Source organism: Callospermophilus lateralis, chromosome 9 (genome assembly GCF_048772815.1).
Source record: "Callospermophilus lateralis isolate mCalLat2 chromosome 9, mCalLat2.hap1, whole genome shotgun sequence".
Taxonomy (NCBI): Eukaryota; Metazoa; Chordata; class Mammalia; order Rodentia; family Sciuridae; genus Callospermophilus; species Callospermophilus lateralis.
The window spans coordinates 11,264,176-11,282,753 of NC_135313.1; the positions used below are offsets into that span (position 1 = coordinate 11,264,176).

Consider the following 18,578-nt stretch of genomic DNA (forward strand, 5'->3'; position numbering starts at 1 on the left):
GGCTCATTTTCAGGGAACTATTCCATGTAGGAAAATTGGAATCAATAAGTTTAACAATTCCTCTCTAGTACCAGGGTAGCATCTGACGAAATTACAGAAAATACCGAATCATAAGGGATGTAAGAAAGAAAAGCAAGTTTCTTCTTTCAAACTCATTTTCAATAATTTGCCAAGAAATTTTCATGGAAGCAGCTGTCCCCAATATGCTTATCTTTTCCTTTCTCCACCATACATCCATCACTGCAATTAATCAAGAAAACATTTCCATTCATTCAGCAATAACCACTGAACACTCCCATGTGCCAGGCATCAGCTGAGGACATGGTCCTTTGTGATAAAGAAGAAAGTCCCTGTGGCATGCAGCTCAGAGCCCAGTAGTAGAGGCAGACAAGATTTTTGTTCCAACTTGCTTCCAGATGCCTGATGAGTGACAGGCCCTGTGCTGGGTGCATGGTGGGCCTCATGGAAAAAGAAGAGACAAAGGTGCTTACTGCCTTCCCAGGTGGACCATGTGGTGCTGTGACTTGGCTTTGCATGGCAGTATGAATGTGGGGTGGCAGAGCACAAGGACGTGGGGGTTAATCAATGTGTGGAATTAGAGGTCACCCAGCCACTGCCTGGAGGAGGCCTTATATTAGTTCCTGTGGCTTTTGTAATAAATAGGTTAGCACATACTTGGTGGCTTAACACAATGGAAATTTATTCTCCCATAAATCCTGGAGGTCAGACATTCAAAAGCAAGGTTTTGGCACCGCCAGGCTCTATGGGAGGTTCTGTTCTTGCCTCTTCCGGCTTCTGCAACGCAAAATTGGCATTCCTTGGCTCCTGGCTGCGTCTCTCCAATTTCTGCCTCTGTTACCATTCTGCCTTCTACTGTGAGTCTGCATCAAGTCTTGCTCCATGTACCTTTTTAAAAAAAATATATATTTTTTTAGTTGTAGATGGACACAATACCTTTATTTAATTTATTTATTTTTATGTGGTACTGAGGATCGAACCCAGTGCCTCACATGTGTTAGGCAAGTGTACTACCACTGAGCCACAACCAGCACCACCATGTCCTTTTTATAAGGATACATGTAATGGCATTTAGGGACCTTCTAGACAATCCAAGATAAACACATTCTCTCATCTTTTGCCACCTGAGGCAATTGTTGCAGGTTCAGGGGACGAGGACACAGACATACATATCCTTTTAAGGGTACCATTCAACTCCTAAGATACTTGACAAATAGAACAGTCTCTACTCAAGTAGAAGGAGACAGGATGGTGTCTTTGGGGATGGAAAGATGTCCAGAAAGGGGTTTGATCATAGTAGGGAAGAAAGCAAGTGGCCTGAGATGCTGTTGACCAAACAGACATGGCACATCCTGTGTAATTAGAATCTTCACACCACTGGCTACTGTTTGGAGGACATAGCCATTTGGATGATATTAGGGAGAGCCTTTTAGGAGACCATAGCAACCACAGAGGTGGGGATGTGTTGTACTAAAAGAGGCAACTATGGAGGTGGGCATACGGGTGGGTTGGACATATTGGGAGGCAGGTTGATGGCAAACAGAGGAGACTCCACAGGACTGTTTGGTGTGGTGGTTAGAGATGTGCAAGACCCCCTGGTAGAGGAGTTAGCAGTTGTATGGACAGTGGTATTTGACTGGGGAGCACATTTGAAGGGTGATGCCAAGTCCAGTTTTGGACATGCGGAGCCTGAGGTCAGTTGCATGTGTAGCTGGTGCTCAGTATGAGGTCTGGACTAGGGAAGAGGTTGGACAGATTGTTTGGCTCTGGATGCAGTAGATCCCATGGAAATGGGTGAATTTTCCCAAAAGAAAGGGAGAAAAGGCCAGGTATCTCTGAGGAGCTCCAGGTGGAGCCCCTTAACCATTGAGTAAGAGGAGCCGCACAGGAGAAGCAGGTAGGAGAAAAACAAGGGGTAGGGGCAAGGGGCAGAGAACAGGTTGGAAAAAGGAGATTCAGCTGGGTATTTCTCAGCAGGAGCTTACCACGAGCTCCAGACGCCTAATTTGGTTCCCATGGCAGGTGCACAATGCCAGGCTATTGCTCTGACTGTGTTTCAAAATGGAAAACAATTCATCAGGCACCTGTCTAAAGAGCGACCTTACTATTCAGTGGCAAAGTTGTGTCTTTGGTTCTCAGTGCAAGGTTCTTCCCCCTGTGCCATGCTATTTTCTAAAAAGACAGATAAAGATCCTAGGGGTTATTCCAGACTAAAGTGATGAATTTACTCTGAGTCCCTTGTTACCTGGTAAGGTCAACTTAAGGTGAAGAGAAAATATTCTTCTGGTGCAGTTTGGTCTCCTCGGACAATCTACCCTTAAAGTAACACCTTTTCATTATTAATTTTTACAGCTGTTTCTCATATCCAGTAATTTTCTTCCAGCAATAGAGGAGGACCCTGGGGCCCTCCAAGGGGCTTGTTGAGGCCCGTTTGAGGATTTACGTGATGTTGTAGTGGCACCTAGTGGTCTATTTGTTGAATTACAATTAAGCATTAAATATGGGAACAACACAATAAGGGCAGCATTTAAAAAAAAAGAGATACACTAAAATGTTACTTTGTGAATTTCGATATAGAAATATTATTCAATTAATCAATCTGCGAATACATATTTAAAAGTTGAGGTTGCAAAAGACAGTTCCCAAGGGGCCGGGACATCAACTTAAGCAGATACTAAGCAATCTGCACTAAACAATAGTGAAAATCAGGAGAGAAGTCTATTCAGGTGTTCATTATTTTAGGGCGAACAGGAGAGTTTGGAGGAAGGATTAATAAAACCTGGCGTAGAAATTGAGGCCGAAACCTTGAGGTCTGAAGAGTTGGGTTTGAATCTCTGCTTCCTTGTGTGTGGCCACCTGGTCTCCTGTCATCTGTCACATCTCTCTGAGGCTCGACTTCCTCCTTTGGGAGTGAGGATGCCAAGATTCCCCAAGGAGATGGCAGAGCGCTGGCTGCGCAGGTGTCTAGGACAGAGCCAGTGCTAGCTCATGGAAGCAGCTGTAACTGTTACTATCATCACCGTCATGTTTTTGGTGGGAACAAGTGGTATTTAAGCTACAGGTGAAGATGGGTTACTGTTGTCTCAGCCAACAAGTACAATTAAAGCACAGGGCAGAGGGTGTGTATGAGTGTGCACACATGGAAATCACAGGGGTCAGTGGGCTGGGTCAGTGGGTGGTGGAGGGGAGGCTGCATCCACTGGAAGTATGGGTGAGCCCAATAACATAAAGGAAGGAAAGACAACATGAGATGGCAACTGTGTGGGTGGAAGACAGGTCAAGGGATGGAGGGAGGTTGTGCTGGGGTGACCTGTGCTGGAGAGGACCCAGGGGATCCCCAGGGGGATGCAGGTGACACAGCCCTGTGACATTAGTTCAAGACAAGATGTGGCAGATGTGGTCAGGGAGAATCTTGGAGAATGAGGGAAAGGGAGTGAGCCAAAATTGTCCACCCTGATGGAAAGAAGAGAGTCATCGTCTACAGGCGTGGGGGAAGAGCAGGAGTGAGCTCCACTCTGACACGCGAGTGTGAATCAGAGCCGAAGAAGATCCGAGAACAAATCTAGGAACAGTCAGAAATCAATGGAGGGACCAGAAAACTACATTTGAGGATCACAAAAATAGAGATCTTGAATCAATTTTATTAATAATATTGTTTCCTAAGGAAACTTCATAAAGGAAAATAGAGTATATTCAGATAAACATATATATAGTTCTTAATTTTATATATAATTCAGGCAGCCGGGGATTGAAATGTCACTGTAGGCACCATGTGTGATTTAGTGGAAGGATTTAGTGATTTGATGGAAAGAGGAGAATCTTTGGAGAGAGGCTGACCAGTCCCGGTGTAGATTCAAGATACCAGTACCTGAGTTTGAATGACTGATGGCTCCAGGGTGGGCTCTGTCCTTTACAGAGGCTAATAATCTACACTTCTCAGTGTGGCTGGTTGACAAAATGCTCAGGGTGATGGGCGTTTAACTAAGTTTAATAAACAAATTCCTTTCCATTCTGTGACACTTCTGATAGTGAATATCATGGTCTTGGAGCCCAAGGAGGGTTTGGAAAATTCCATAGAATTAATATAATGAAAGCAGCTTTCCTATTTGTTCGTTCATTCATTCATGCATGCATGCCTTCATACCAGGTGATATCAACTCGACTTCTGGCTGAGAAAGAGTATAAAGAGGGAGTTTGTAGGAACACATATTTTTAGTTGTCTATTTGTTGCTATTTCCCCAATCCTTGTACTGATTTGAAGATTAACTTTTTAAGTATTATGTGTTTTTTTTCATCTTTTGGTCTCCAATACTAACTTGTGTAATATAAGTCATTTGATCTTAGCCCCTCTTAAGAGATGTTCCTTACTTAGACCATGAACCAGGGACAAAATCCTAATGGAATGCCCTGGCCTGTGTGGGCAGGGTGGAATGTGGTTTCTGTCTGCTCTGATCTTCTTCATCCTTTATTTGTACAGCTGGCCCAGGCCCTCTGCCATGGTACGAGGCAGAGATATGGGGTCTGACCACACCAGGTCCACCTGACCTTTGAGACGACCTAGTGGCTTCATATACAGCATGCCAACATTTCTCAGCTGTCAAGCCGATTGTCGTTTCTGAATTCAGTGACTTCGCCGTGTCACATGGAAAGTCACAAACCACAGAGGCGATCTGAGCACACAGTAGCAAAAAAAAAAAAAAAAAAAAAAAAAAGAAAAGAAAAGAAAAGAAAAAAGAAAAAGAAAAGAAAAGCAAATGGAAAACCACCCACAACCCAAGAATAAATCAGGGATGGGATGCTAGAAGCCGGTCCTTCTGTGGGCAGCTTTGCTTCTTGCTACACTAAGACGAGGACACCAACAGTTTCATGCCATGTTACTGTTTTCAGGTGGAAGGGTTAGAAGTAGATGTAATATTTCTTTTAAAAATATTTTTTTTAAATGTTGCAAAATTCCTGTGATTAACGATTCTCCAGTTATAAAAATGTCCTTGTGGACCTGTTATTGGTGCCTATTCACCAATATAATCTTATAAATAAGTATATAGCCTTATAAATAAGTAATCCTAAATATTTACTTGTAAGCATAGTAAATGGCCCCTTTTTTATATGAAACAATGTAACAAAAATAGAATTACTCTCTACATTGCTGTGGATAAATTATTAACTCCAATTGGCTGAACCAACAAACTACTCTCTCAAAGATTCGTGTTTGGGAAATATTCCTGAGCAGATTTCTGACAGTTTTAGTACTGTTATCCAAGGCTTAATGCATTTCTTTAAAAAATTTATCATATAACAAAATACCTAACAATATGAAAAACAATGCTGAAAAGCAACATCACGAAGTCTTTCCGGGCTTCAGAAAGCAGGCGCTCAGTGTATTATGTTAGTTCTTCCACTTGCCAAGCAGAGGCTGCAGGTGCTGTTGAATGTGGTTGTGGTGGAGGCAAAGTGGCTTCCAGGTTATGCCTCAACAATAGACTCCAGCACCATTGTGCTCAGAGCGGCTTCTCACCCTGTGCGGTTGTACCCCGTGCACGGTGATATGGGATCCTCACTGTTTTGCAAAACAACCATAAGCCAATGTTCTAGGCAATGCAGTTCAGAGTCATAAGGAAGCATTTACACAGTTCTTTCCTTGGGGTCAGGGCAGGGCTCACCTTCATATTTTATTAAGCATTTATTATTCTCTGCTGTTACAGTTTGAAGATGGTTTCTATATCCAAACTCATTCAAGAGTTTAATCCCCAAAGTCAGATGTTAATTGCATTAAGAGAGTGGAAACTCAAACCTACCATGGTGTTTAAAGGTGAGGTCTCTGGGATGTGATTAGGTTAGATTAGGTTATTCGGGTGGAGTCCCAATGATTGAATCCTAGGGTGTTAATAAGGAGGAAGAGAGGAATCACACACCCTCACCATGATGTGACACAGCCCAAGAGGTCCTTACCAGAGACTCTGCCATGTTGTTTGGACTTTGTACTTCCAGAACCATGAGCCAAAGCCAGCCTCTTTGCTTTATAAATAATCCGCCTCAGGTATTCCTGTAGTAACAGAGAGCTTACTAATACATCTGTCTGCCTTCCTTACCATCGTGATCTTGGGCACCCAGGCTCTGTGCTCTAGGAGTTCATGGTCCAGGAGTGTGGGCTTGGGAGGGACACACAGATCAAGACAGGATCATTGGAGCTGGTGAGAGGGCTTAAGACTTAGCATCTTAGGGGCATCCACTTCTCAAGGGCAGGGGCAAGAGATCAGAGAAATCTTTCCAGGAGAGCATTGAGAGACTGCAGGGCCAGAGATGGGGGTGGCCTGGGATGGGACAGCATGCACAAAAACTGTGAAACAACAAAGCTAGCTCAGAAATGGCCAGGAGGTCCGTGTGGCAAGTGGGGACAAGGGAGGAGGGAGAAATAGGGAAGAGAGGAAGAGATGGTTGTCCACAGTAATGCAGATAACCTGTCCTGGTTTCCTTTTCTTTCAAAGTGTTTTTATTTTCCTGAAATCAGGATGCATTTCTGTGCTACATTAAGTAGAGTTTTGTCACTCTCAACACTAAGTTAAACGCTTCCCATCTTCTTTTTCCTCTGCAAGTTTCCATTAGCTCATTGGATTCAGAATTGCAAGTCTAAAATGAAACACATTAAAGAGATTGATAGCCAGTTAATCGGTTGTCTCTTTCTCAGGTACCCTGTTGCATTCAAGTGTGTGCTTTATTATGTGCCGCAGTCTCTGGCTGGGCACAAATCATGAGTCTCCACACAGCTTGTAGATTCAAACAGCAATTCTTTATTCCCGAACTCACACCGGCCGTCTACAAACACGTTCTGGGGGAATCCACGTTCTCTGCCCAAATCCACTTCTCCCAAATCCACTACTCTGCCCAAATCCACTCCACATGGGCTTCTGTCTCCCAAAATATACTGTCTGACCCTAAGAACTCAAGAGGAACTCAGCAGCAGGATACGCCCTATTCTAAAGGGGGAACACCCTAATCTCCTATTATGCTAAACTGCCCTATTCTAAAGGGGGAACACCCTAAACACGGATCCTGCCCTGGTCCTTGAGCAAGGTCACCTTTCAGAAGTCCTTCCACTAGACAGCATGGGAGTAAGCTGGCAAGGAATTTGTCATACCTACTTGGCTGATGGCTCCCAGCAATTATGTATCTAAATAATACATTATTGTAACATACCTTATTCACAGAAGATGATTGGGGAGTTTATGTATAAATTATATGCAAGATAAAAAGGTAATTCTTAAACTTAATGAAAAAGCAGTTATTTCCTGACCCTTATACTTAGAAAAAAAAATGGGAGCTTTTCAACATATGTTAATTAATCTTACTGAGAAGTGAGATTAATCTTAGAAGTAAAATTAGTTCACATGCATTGAAAAGGTCATGTGAAGTCACCGTAATTCTTACTTTCAGATTGTAATTTAGAATTTATGTGATACCCATTTAAATTAATCTGCCCTTATCATGCCCCCAAATGGTTTGTGCCCATATAATTATAGTTCATATTTTATTGGTGTCTTTTTTGTAACATGTATTTAAATATATTTCAGCTTCTCTTAAAATTCTGAACTTTAAGCGGGGTGCCATGGTGTGTGCCTGTAGTTACTCGGGAGGCTGAGGCCGGAGGATCGCTCAGGTCCAGGAGTTTGACATCAGCGTGGGCAACATGAGCCCTGACACACACACACACACACTCACACACTCACACACACACACTCACTCACACACACACAAATTAAAAATTCTAGGCTTTTAGAATTTTCGTAAATAATAAATAGTAGCCATTGTGGTGAGGGCGAGAAACCATCAAGAAAAGGGAAAGTACCTGTGAAGCTGAGGCGGGTGTTAAAGAATATCAATAATGTTTGTTGGGTCCGTGACTTAATGGCAATAGGGAAATGGTAACTGGTATTTACTGTAAAGGTCACACTTACTGACTGTGGATTGTGAAGCTGCTGCCCTGGCTTCCATTTCTCTCTCATGCCATTTTTTGAAAATGCCTCTGGAAACCTTCATTTATAAACGCGTATTTAGGGAGAACATCTCTCCTTTTGTTTTGTTTCTCTACAGTTGGAGTCATATGACATGCGATTCTATGGCATGTTTTCTCATTTAACAATGAACCATTTATAATAATAATTTCTGATGTTAACAACATCAATTATGATAGGTGCTATGTTAAGCAACGTTGCATGCTTTATTCGTCTTATGACATAAGCCATTGACAGATGAAGATGCTGAGGATCAGAGAGGCTAAGAAATGTACTTAAGATCACACAACTAGTAAGTACACAGGGGCTGACTGCAGAGCCTGGACCCCCAATCACTCTGTTTCTTCTTCATGAGCATCATGAGGGTGCTCTGTGTCAGCCCAGACAGATCTGCTTTGCTTTCTTTAATGGCTGCCTACAAATGCCATCAGCGCCCTAGACACTCATCTTAGACCACGGCTTCAGTGCTCCTGCTGTGGCCGACTTTAGCACCCACACTGTCTGGGAGCTCTTTTTCAAAGTCCCCAAAGCCCACAGACACTCCTACCCACCACCAGTGATCCCCAGGTCAACCCCCACTCCCTAACCCTGGCAGGGTAACTGAGATGTGTGTTCCACGCTGCACGGAGCTGTGGGAAGGCTGTGGCGACCTTCTCTATGAAAGTACTGTAATTTACTCATTCAGTCTCCGGTGGGTGGATTTCACAGGATTTCCCATTTTTCCTGAGTTTACAAATAATTTTGTGGTGAATATTCCTTTGTTATTGTTACAAGACTCCTGCCCCATGCCTCAGCACCCACCCCGCTCTCACACACTCTGCCAAGGCCAGCAGCAGTGTGGGCCAAGCCCTAGCAGGTCTGTTACCATTGATTTCCATGAGGGTGCTCTCCAGTGTGGGGCTGACCATGAAGTGCCCAGCATTCATACTTACGGACTGTCTGGGGCTCCCTGGTTCAGGAGAGAGGATGGTTATCAGGACACTCCCAATTACCAGCATGTGTTATTTCTTTCACAGAATCACGTGAGGTTGGTAGCCAGAATGGATGGGGCTGGTACACTAATTATGGGTGACTCACAGTTCATGAAGATGAGACTCTTCAGGAAACATGTTGTCCAGGGCCCCATATACCCACGGGCAACCCTGTATTTGCCCTAGAAGTTTTAGAGAGCTGATCTGAGCAGATATCTCCTGAAATCCCTCAAACTTTTTGGTCTACAAATCAATTCAGACTTACTTGTTGACTATTTACCCAGGATGGGTTTGGGAAAATAGGCATATAAAATGATTTTTCTTGAAAATCTTTGGAAAACATTTAAGAAGCACAAAAAATCACAGCCTGACTTCCACTGAATACCAGTGGGGTCACATAGCCAGGTCTCCATGTGTGGGTGACCCGTGTTGTGATGGCTCATGATGAAGCATCCCTTCATCTCACATCAGATAATAGTCCTGAGACCTCAAATCATCAGAAGTACATCTGAAGTAAGTAAAAGATGTGGTGGTTCTCCTCCCACCTGCATGGCACTCACACAGTGGTGATAAGACTGGTAACTTTAATTCTATGTTTCATTAACAGCCGGGGATCTATAAATGCAATCGAAGGAATTAAAATAGTATAAGAACCACCATCAGCCTACGTATGTTGACACACGTATGCTTGCACACAAACACACAGGCAATATTGCAAAAGTATCATTCAGCTTGAGTTCAGATTGAGAAAGGCAACGGCTTGGTTTCTTACGGTTCGATTAAACACTTGGGTTTCTATTATCACAACTTGCTCAAACTTTTAACTTTCTAGCCTTCCATGGACTTGAGTGACTATATATTTGTGTTAGAAGACACTACATAAAAATCACGTCATGCCCCCTTCCTTCTCAGGGTCAACCAGGACCACTAGGGCCACAGGGTCCAATAGGGCCCTTGGGGCCCCCTGGGCCCATTGGGATTCCAGGAGAGAAAGGACTGAGAGGTGACATTGGCCTTCCAGGAGCAGCAGGGGAGAAAGGAGATAAGGTAAGCTGCTTCTTCAGGGTAAGACTCGCATTTCCCTCTCACCAGTACTGCTCTGCTAGGTTTTTATGATCACAAGCAGTACATACTCACATCTTGTGATAAATTAAGTCTGAATTCCTCTGCCACAACCAATCCTCATCCCAACTCCCCACTTCAGAGGAGCAGGCCCAGCTAGACCTTTCTCTATACATTTAAACCCCCTAAGTGGGTACCACTGATAAGTGGCATTGTTTGGGGGGTTGGTAAAAACCTAAATAACATAATTTTGTGTATCATGCTAAACTCTTCCTTTTTCACTCAACAATATGTCTTAAAGATTTTTCTATATTAATTGATATAAATTGAATGTATTCCTTTAATAATATGGTATCATACACCATAGTGTGAATAAGACTGTATTTTATTTCCTGCTAATGAGAATTTGAGTTTCTACCCCAGCTTTGTTTAGTCCCAGTGTGCAAAAGTAACCCCATATATTGCTGTTCACATTGAAGCGTTTGTTACTCCAGGATAGATTGTGAGAAGTTAAATTTCTGACTTAGCATGTTGAATGCTATATTTGAATTGGCACTGCAAATTGCCCTCCTAAGTATTCACCAAAACACTCTTAATCATTGGTGCTTAAACTCATGAGCCTGGGACTAGGGATGTGGCTCAGTGGTAGAACACTTGCCCACTGCACATGAGACCCTGAGTTCAATACCCAGCTCATCCTCACCTCCCCCTTCCCCAAAGATTAAACTCATCAATATAAAAGCAATGACCACTAAGTCATTTTTTAATGCATCATCAGTTATTCAAATTGTTGTAAATCAAATTGTTAATCTAAGAATTTAGTAACTTTAAAATCTGTTTTGTTTTCTGGGATTTTTAGGGTCCAACTGGTGTTCCTGGATTTCCAGGTTTGGATGGTGTACCTGTAAGTATCCCTAAGTTTTCTCCATTTTTTTTTCAAAGAAGGAAGAAACATTAATTAGAACCTTTGAGATCACATGTTCAAAAAGCATATATGTTGGGCAAATTGGCTTTTATTTTGTCATCTTGGTGCAGGGAAGGGTGCTTACATTTTAATTTTATGCAATAATTCTAAAACCAAAATGTTTTCTGTGGAGGGAAAACTTTTCAAACAGATAAGGGAAAACCATTCAAGATGGGAACTAGATGCACTTGCAGTATCAAGTGCAGTGTTCTGAAATAAATGTATTGCTCATAATAGATGTTTTATTTTCTGTTGAGTCTCAAGATTGAAAATGGGCTTAAGACTCTCATTTCTAACATGAAAATCAGATGGAAGAATGAAGAGGTATTTGGGGGCCTTTGCAATTCATTCATTAGATTCTAAGAATTCCAAGCAAAGTTTCCTCCAAAATCTTCCAGAACATGCCAACCTAAATTAATTTAAGTTTGACATATTACACATTTTTTATTTTATTTACTGTATTTTTTTGGGGGGGTATCAGGGATTGAACTCAGGGGCACTCAACCACTGAGCCACATCCCCATCCCTATTTTGTATTTTATTTAGAGACAGAGACAAGGTCTCACTGAGTTGCTTAGTGCCTCTCTAAATTGCTGAGACTGGCTTTGAACTTGTGATCTTTCTACCTCGGCCTCCCACTGAGCTGCTAGGATCACAGGCATGCACCACCACATTCGGCCCACACTTTTTATTTTTAGTTTCATTCTGCCACACAGCACTTTTAGGTGGGAAAGGAAGTTTCACAAAATTAAACAAATAAAAACGAGAGTCACAACTGCCATAATTTGAGATCCATATTGCATAAAACTTTGTGTTATAGTATTCTTGCAAAAATCCTTCACTTATGATTTTGTTTTATAGGGTCACCCAGGGCCTCCTGGATCCAGAGGCAAACCTGGCTTGAATGGCTACAATGGCTCAAGAGGTGATCCAGGGTTTCCAGGAGAAAGAGGAGCTACTGGCCTGGGAGGCCCCCCAGTAAGACACCTATAGCTCACCATCATAGGAAACTTAACTGGTAGGAGTAGGTTTGGTTTGTTCAGGAAACAGAGTCTGGCGAAGTGTGCCTGGAGCACGGTGAACAAATGAGGGTAACTTGGGGTGGGGGTAGAGAGGTGGACAGGACTGGAATGAGTGGGGACTGATAGACTGTGGATGGAACCAGATTTTCTTTTCCATGAGGAGACACTGAATAGTTTCAAGGAAAGAAGCAAATTTATTTGATTGATGTTTCATTAAGATGTCTTTGGGTGCTGGATAGTAAGGAAAATAGAGTAGAGAGGCCAATTAGCAAGATTTACATTGCTTTTCATTCAGGGTTTACTTCCGTCTAGGTATGTCAAACAGAAAGGATTTAATACAGGGAGTTTGCACTTATCATCACAGTTAGAGGTGTGGGACTCAGTCCAACACAGGCTACTGATTCCAGGGCTCACACTTAGCTGAGATCCAGAGTCAGGAATCTGCTTGTCCACTATCCACTGTCTCTCACCGTTATGTCCAGATACTAGCAAACAGGTTTCTACTTTTCTGTTTGGCAGCAGCAGCTGACCAAGACAAGGATCTCTCCCTCACTCCTGCTTTCCACACCTCCTGAGTGGAACTTAATTCACATCCAGCTGCAGAGGAGTCTGGGAAATGTACCTTTTCTCCCTGTAGCTTGTGTAGGGCAAGAAGATAAATTTGAAAGGGATGGGAATAGATGTCCAGAAACTGGACAATAGTCGGCTCTCGAGGTCAACTAAGGTGCTCTTGACTTTAGTTTTCTTTAAAAATGTGGACTTCTATTTAAACACAGCTTTAGTCAATGATATTCTTTCATATTCCCTTTCTCTCTACCTGTTATTTGTCCTCTATTCTTTATATTTATTCCCCCCTCTCTCTCACACACACTTAAATAAAAATCCAAGATAATTTGACCTTTCAAAATTTATTTTCTGTGACTATTTTGCAGCCCTTCCTCTTCCCTAATTAACCATTATTTCCCAAATCTCTTCTAAATGATTTTCATAGGATCACCATCAGAGTCTTCTACTTTCTCTTCATGCATCTTTCTTTTGCTCCGCATCCCAGTGGAACTAATCTGAATATAGAATCCAAGGAAATTCCGAGCTCACATTTTTCTTGTGGTGGCATGTAGGTATCATGGCCATCTTCACTGTGAAGAGTCTCTGCCACCCTTTGCTGCCACACTCAGCCATTTGGAGATTCAAGCACAGGCTGTTGGATGCACATTTCTTAAGCTCTTCAAATTGGACCAAACTTTATTCCATTGAGCCACGCACATCCAAGACAGCAGGGGTTCCAAGCTGTAGTTTTGACACAGCATGTAGCGTTGACAGTAGTGCTGAAGTGTGGCACTGTGGTCTCTTTGCAAATCAACCTCCTTTCCTTCCCTCACTTGTTCTGGAGGCAGTCAGTCCTTGCTTTGCATGGTAATGTGACAATGGCCATGCAAGCTAGCACCACAGAGAATATCCTTATTGACCCATGAGATAATTTACTATTGTCCTGTGACATTTAATAATATGTTTTGTTAGTGTTAAAAATCCTCTTACTGTCACTAATAAAAATAGAAATGAAAAAATTAAAACTACTATTTACCTAGTATACTATAATTTAAAATATTGAGAATCAAAGTGTTTCATTTTTTTTTTGTTTTGTTAAACACTTATCAAGAGTAGTTGGAACTGTGCTTGTATTCTTATTGCATGATTTATGGAACCAAATGAACATGTTTGTATGCGTTAGCAAAATGTCATACTCCTTTGTAAGTGTGGACTGGTTTTCAGTGTGGGAGGGCATCTTGCAGGGTTCCTTTACTGGGAAGCTTTTGCCTGTGTTATATCTTCATTCTTTCCATCACAACCCGTTCCTCTTTATGTTGCAGAGTTTGTCCCCCTGCCTTCAGACTGTGTGTGTGGAGTCCCTCGAACAACAGTGGGATCCACATTCTCCTGGTTAGCTCCATTTGGATGTCACTTTCAATGTGGACATATTTTCATTCACTTGGTCTTTGCTGGCTGATTCCCTCTTGCATGGACCCATCTTTGTAACATGTCATATGGGCTGGGAGATAAGAGACAGCACATCTCCATGTTTTGCTGTCTATGTGTCTGTGCATGTGCTCTGAATGATAGATATGCAGGAAACAATCAGAGACAGGCTTTGAAAGAGTGACATCATCTTTCAGTGATCATGACTGACATCTCTTATTCCTGTAGTGACCTGTGCACTGAAGAGCTAGCAGGGAAGTTTGGTCTTTCAGCAGTTATTCAACTAATTTCAGTTATGATGGGAACTAAAGTTTGAACCCTGCTGTTGGAGGACTTGGTATTAGTTAACTATGGAACTGAATTCATGCAGATTGGACCTGTATAAATCCAATTGCTCTGTATAGGCACATGTGAGTCCTCAAACTCTTGATGTCACCATAAAACTCTTAAATATTTCCCAATGGAAGAAAACCTGTAAGTCAGGTCAAATTTGAAATTTGTGTGTTTTTTTCATAATAGTTTGAATGAAGAAGGCAAAATTTTTATAAGGGAACCAACTTAAAATATATTAAGATATTAAATAGGATATTAAGATATAACATAGAAAAACCTGTGAAGGAAATACATTGAGGCTTTTCATTCACTTTTAAAAAAATATCCTAAGCCAATAGCAGCTACATACAAAAATCTTCCCAAAAGAACATGCTATAGTTTTGAAAAGTTAGTCTTATATAGAATATAAGCTCTGTTTTAAATACAAATACTGAAATGGTTATCCATTTGAAAACAATACTTTCATTTTTTTTTTTACTTTTTCTTGTGAATAGATTAAAATTGCAGAATTGGATATTTTTAAGAATAATGTCTATACTTTAAATGGTGAGGAAAATGCAATCTTCTTGCTGAATAATGAGTAAATAACTATATATTAGTGAATACGCTGTCTTAGAAGATTCCTTAATAGAACCTAACTATATGAAAACTTTAGGATGATAATAATAATTAAGATGATAAATCTCCACTAGTGAAATTGCTCCAATGGCAATTTTACTGGTGAGTAATATTTCATATAAAAAAGAAATATTGAAATAGTAATATTCTTTTTCCTCTTAAGTGAATATTTTATTTCCAGGGCCTTCCTGGAGAATATGGAGAAAAAGGAGATTCAGTGTTCATTTTAGGTATCATTAAAGGTATTCAGGTAAGTATTATGATCATTGTGGGTGGAAATTTTTTTTCTTCCAAGGAAGTGAGCTATGTGGGAAACACTTGGACAGGGATTTCCTGGGGAGTGTCACTGGATGCATTGATTTTTTATCATTGCCCTGACATACTTAGATGGCCCTTTGCTTCTTGTGTGAAGGCAATGGCCTTAGCCACTATGGCTATATAATTCCAGTGTCTCCTCATCTCAGAGTTTCAAGGATACATTTATTTCAAGATTTTTCAAGTTTGTCACTGTTGGCATTTGGGGCCAGATAATCACTTGCTGTGGGGGCTTTTCTGAGCATTGTAGGATACTGAGCAGCTCGCCTGGCCTCTGGACTCTACCCACTAGGTGCAGGTAGCATCTCCAGATATGACCAAGTGTCCCCTGAAGGAAAACCAGCCCCTGTTGAGGACCACTTATTTATTCATAATTAAAATATTCTAATAGTAATACTTATCCTCATGTATAATAAGTCACCACTATTGATCTTGTAAATTATGGAAATTTTCTAGCACTATCATTCATAAATTAAGTGCTTCTGTGTTTTTAGCAGACACACTGATGTACAAACGTTCCAAAATAAGCTCTTGAGTGACCAACTCATCCCTGTAATATAAGATGTCATGGATAAATAAAGGATGGTCAGAAAAAATGATGATCAAGAGAAAATATAGTACATTTTCAAGACATATGGTTACACACTCTAAAGGAAGAATATTCTACAACAATTAGTTAAAACTCATCCCAGACTGCTACTAGACCCTAAGTTCTGTGGTCACACTAGGGTGCTGATCCTTTTTTAGAGCTCACAGTATTTCTTCATACATGAACAGCAAGAACTATGATTTTGCTTAATTCTTAAACAACATAATAAACTTCATAGCAAAACAGGGTCATTCCAGGAGCCAGTGTGGTGTGTTGGAAGGAGAAAACTGACCCTTAGTTACCATGTGACCTCAAGTCACTCCCTTGACACTCATTTCCCTTCCTTATGAAAGAAAATTAAAATACTATTTACCCTGCTTTCCTCTCAGCATTATCAAGATGACCTGTTATAACAATTCAAATTGCAGCATATTGTAAACTGTAACATACTTCTGATATTAGTTATGGGGATTATTATTATCTTTCTGTAACTGTGATGATAGAATACACGTGGAAGGAGAGGAGGTATAGAGAATTCCTTGTCTTAAGCAGAAACTAAATAAAAACAGTCTGGAGATCAATACCTTTGAGAAACCATGCTCTTAAGTCCATATCCACTTCTGACCCATTCAGATGGCCATTATAAAAAAAAAAAATGACAAAACTAACCAGTGTTGGCAGCTACCCAGAGAGTTGGACCCCTCGGTCATTGCTGGTGGGAATGTAAAATGGTTTAGCCGCTGTGGAAAACAATAGAGCAGTTCCTCAAAAAATTAAACCCGGGTTCCCATATGACCCAGCAATTTCGCTTCTGGGGTACATAACCCAAAAGACTGAAAGCAGAGTCTGGAACAGGTATTTGTGCATCCACAGCAGCATTCTTCACAATTGCCCCAACGTGGAAGTTGCCCAGGTGTCTATCAGCAGATGAACGGATAGGCAAATGAGTATGGGTGGGTGCATTGCTACAAATGTATATTCTTCATCCTTTAAAAGGAAGGGAATTCTGACACATGCAACAATAAGCATGAACCTTGATCACGTAATGTTAAGCGGAATAAGCCAGTTGGAAAGGGGTAGATATTGATTCCACTTACATAAGGCCCTCGGTGGTCAAACTCCTAGAGATGGAAAGTGGAGTGGCAGTTGCCAGGGGCTGTGGGGGCCCCTGGGGGAGTTAGTGTTTAATGGGTACAGAGCTTTCTCTGGGGAAGATGAAAAAGTCCGGAGATAGGCCACGGTCATGCTTGAATAGTAGTGCGCATGCACTGAGTGCCACAGAAATAACTGTACGCCCCAAAGAGGTTAAGATATCTTATGCATAACTTATATTTTTAAAAGAGTCTATATCCAAGTGAATACACACCTAAAAAATGTTGAGTCTCAGTGCAGAGTCGATCATTATGTCTGGACAGAGGCAAATGTGAGAGACACTCCCCAGAGCCCCTTCTACATCCCCTCTAGGGTAGTCGAAGGAGCAAGGCCAGGTGTGGCCATGAGACCAGAGACAGGCAAACTGCACGGAGGAAGGGCCAGGGCAGTGAGAACTTAGACAAATTTAAACAGAAAGGCAGTCTTCATCTTCATTCTATGTCATCATGACTTTAGAGAGGATACAGTCCCCACTGAGTAGGAGGAGAATTCAGAGCCTGGGAATGGAGAAGGACAGTCACCTCCCCAGTGTTGATCTTCCCAACACTGAAAAATTGAGCAAACCCCACCCTTAGTCCAGTCTAAATGATTCCTATGTGTGTTTCTATTTTTACATCCTGTGTGTTTTAGGGAAATTGTGTGGCTCTTATAAAACCATACATTGCTATTTTTACAGGGAGACAGAGGGGACCCAGGACCACCTGGCTTACCAGTAAGTCTCCCGAGCAGGCCCCATGCTTCTCTTTCTTCTGCAAACAGCCTACCACGCACTCAATTTTAAACCCAGCAGGACCAGCTGCACAATTTGATGGTCCCACCTAATTCCAAATGAAAATGTAGATCCCTTATTTAACAATTGTTAAGAACTTCAGATGGAGACAGCAGAGCATGAAGTTCATCTGTGACAGGCACACAGGTTGAGGCCCACAAGGCAGGCCTTGGTCTCATGAGGCCTCCCCTTATCTTCCCTTCTCTCTTAACCATCATTTGGGTTGATCAGGTCTATGCAGACACTTAATATTTAGGAAGGTAAGTCTGCTTAAAAACCACATATATAATAGGCCTCCTGCAATACCAAGTGGAAATTATTTTACTCTGCCTCTCAGTGCCATTTTTGCCTGCCGAATCAGCAATTGCATATCCTATTTAATATTTTGCTCCACATTCCCTTCCCTGAGATGTCTGATTCGGTGATGACATTAGTCTTGTAGAAAGTGAGATGTCCTTGATGGCACTGTTAAAATAACAATTGTCCTGTTCATTCTCCTAATGAGGGCAATTTCATTACACACTTGCAAATCATTTGACAGGAGCAGTGGAGCAAAGGGCCTCTCTCCACCCTTCCAGGGTGACCCAACTGTAACCATTCCTTGCTAAAGTGTTTACGGTTATGCCACAGTAAAAGGAAAAATGTAATAACCAACCTAGGTGCCCGCCAACAGACAAATGGATAAAGAAAACGAATATATACACAATGAAGTATTCCTCAGCCATAAAGAAGAATGGAATTATGGCATTTGCTGGTAAATAGATGGAACTGGAGACTATCCT

General features: G+C 41.6%; 1 protein-coding gene across 1 annotated transcript in view; it reads left to right on the forward strand.

The window, feature by feature from the left end:
* The window catches only part of Col4a4 (collagen type IV alpha 4 chain), a 116,477-nt gene that overhangs the window by 15,861 nt on the left and 82,038 nt on the right, over positions 1-18,578 (forward strand). The window contains exons 4-8 of the mRNA XM_077110278.1: positions 9,911-10,045; positions 10,920-10,964; positions 11,886-12,002; positions 15,153-15,221; positions 17,704-17,739. Of these exons, the coding sequence (XP_076966393.1) occupies positions 9,911-10,045; positions 10,920-10,964; positions 11,886-12,002; positions 15,153-15,221; positions 17,704-17,739 (402 nt within the window). The remainder of the gene's footprint in view (positions 1-9,910; positions 10,046-10,919; positions 10,965-11,885; positions 12,003-15,152; positions 15,222-17,703; positions 17,740-18,578) is intronic.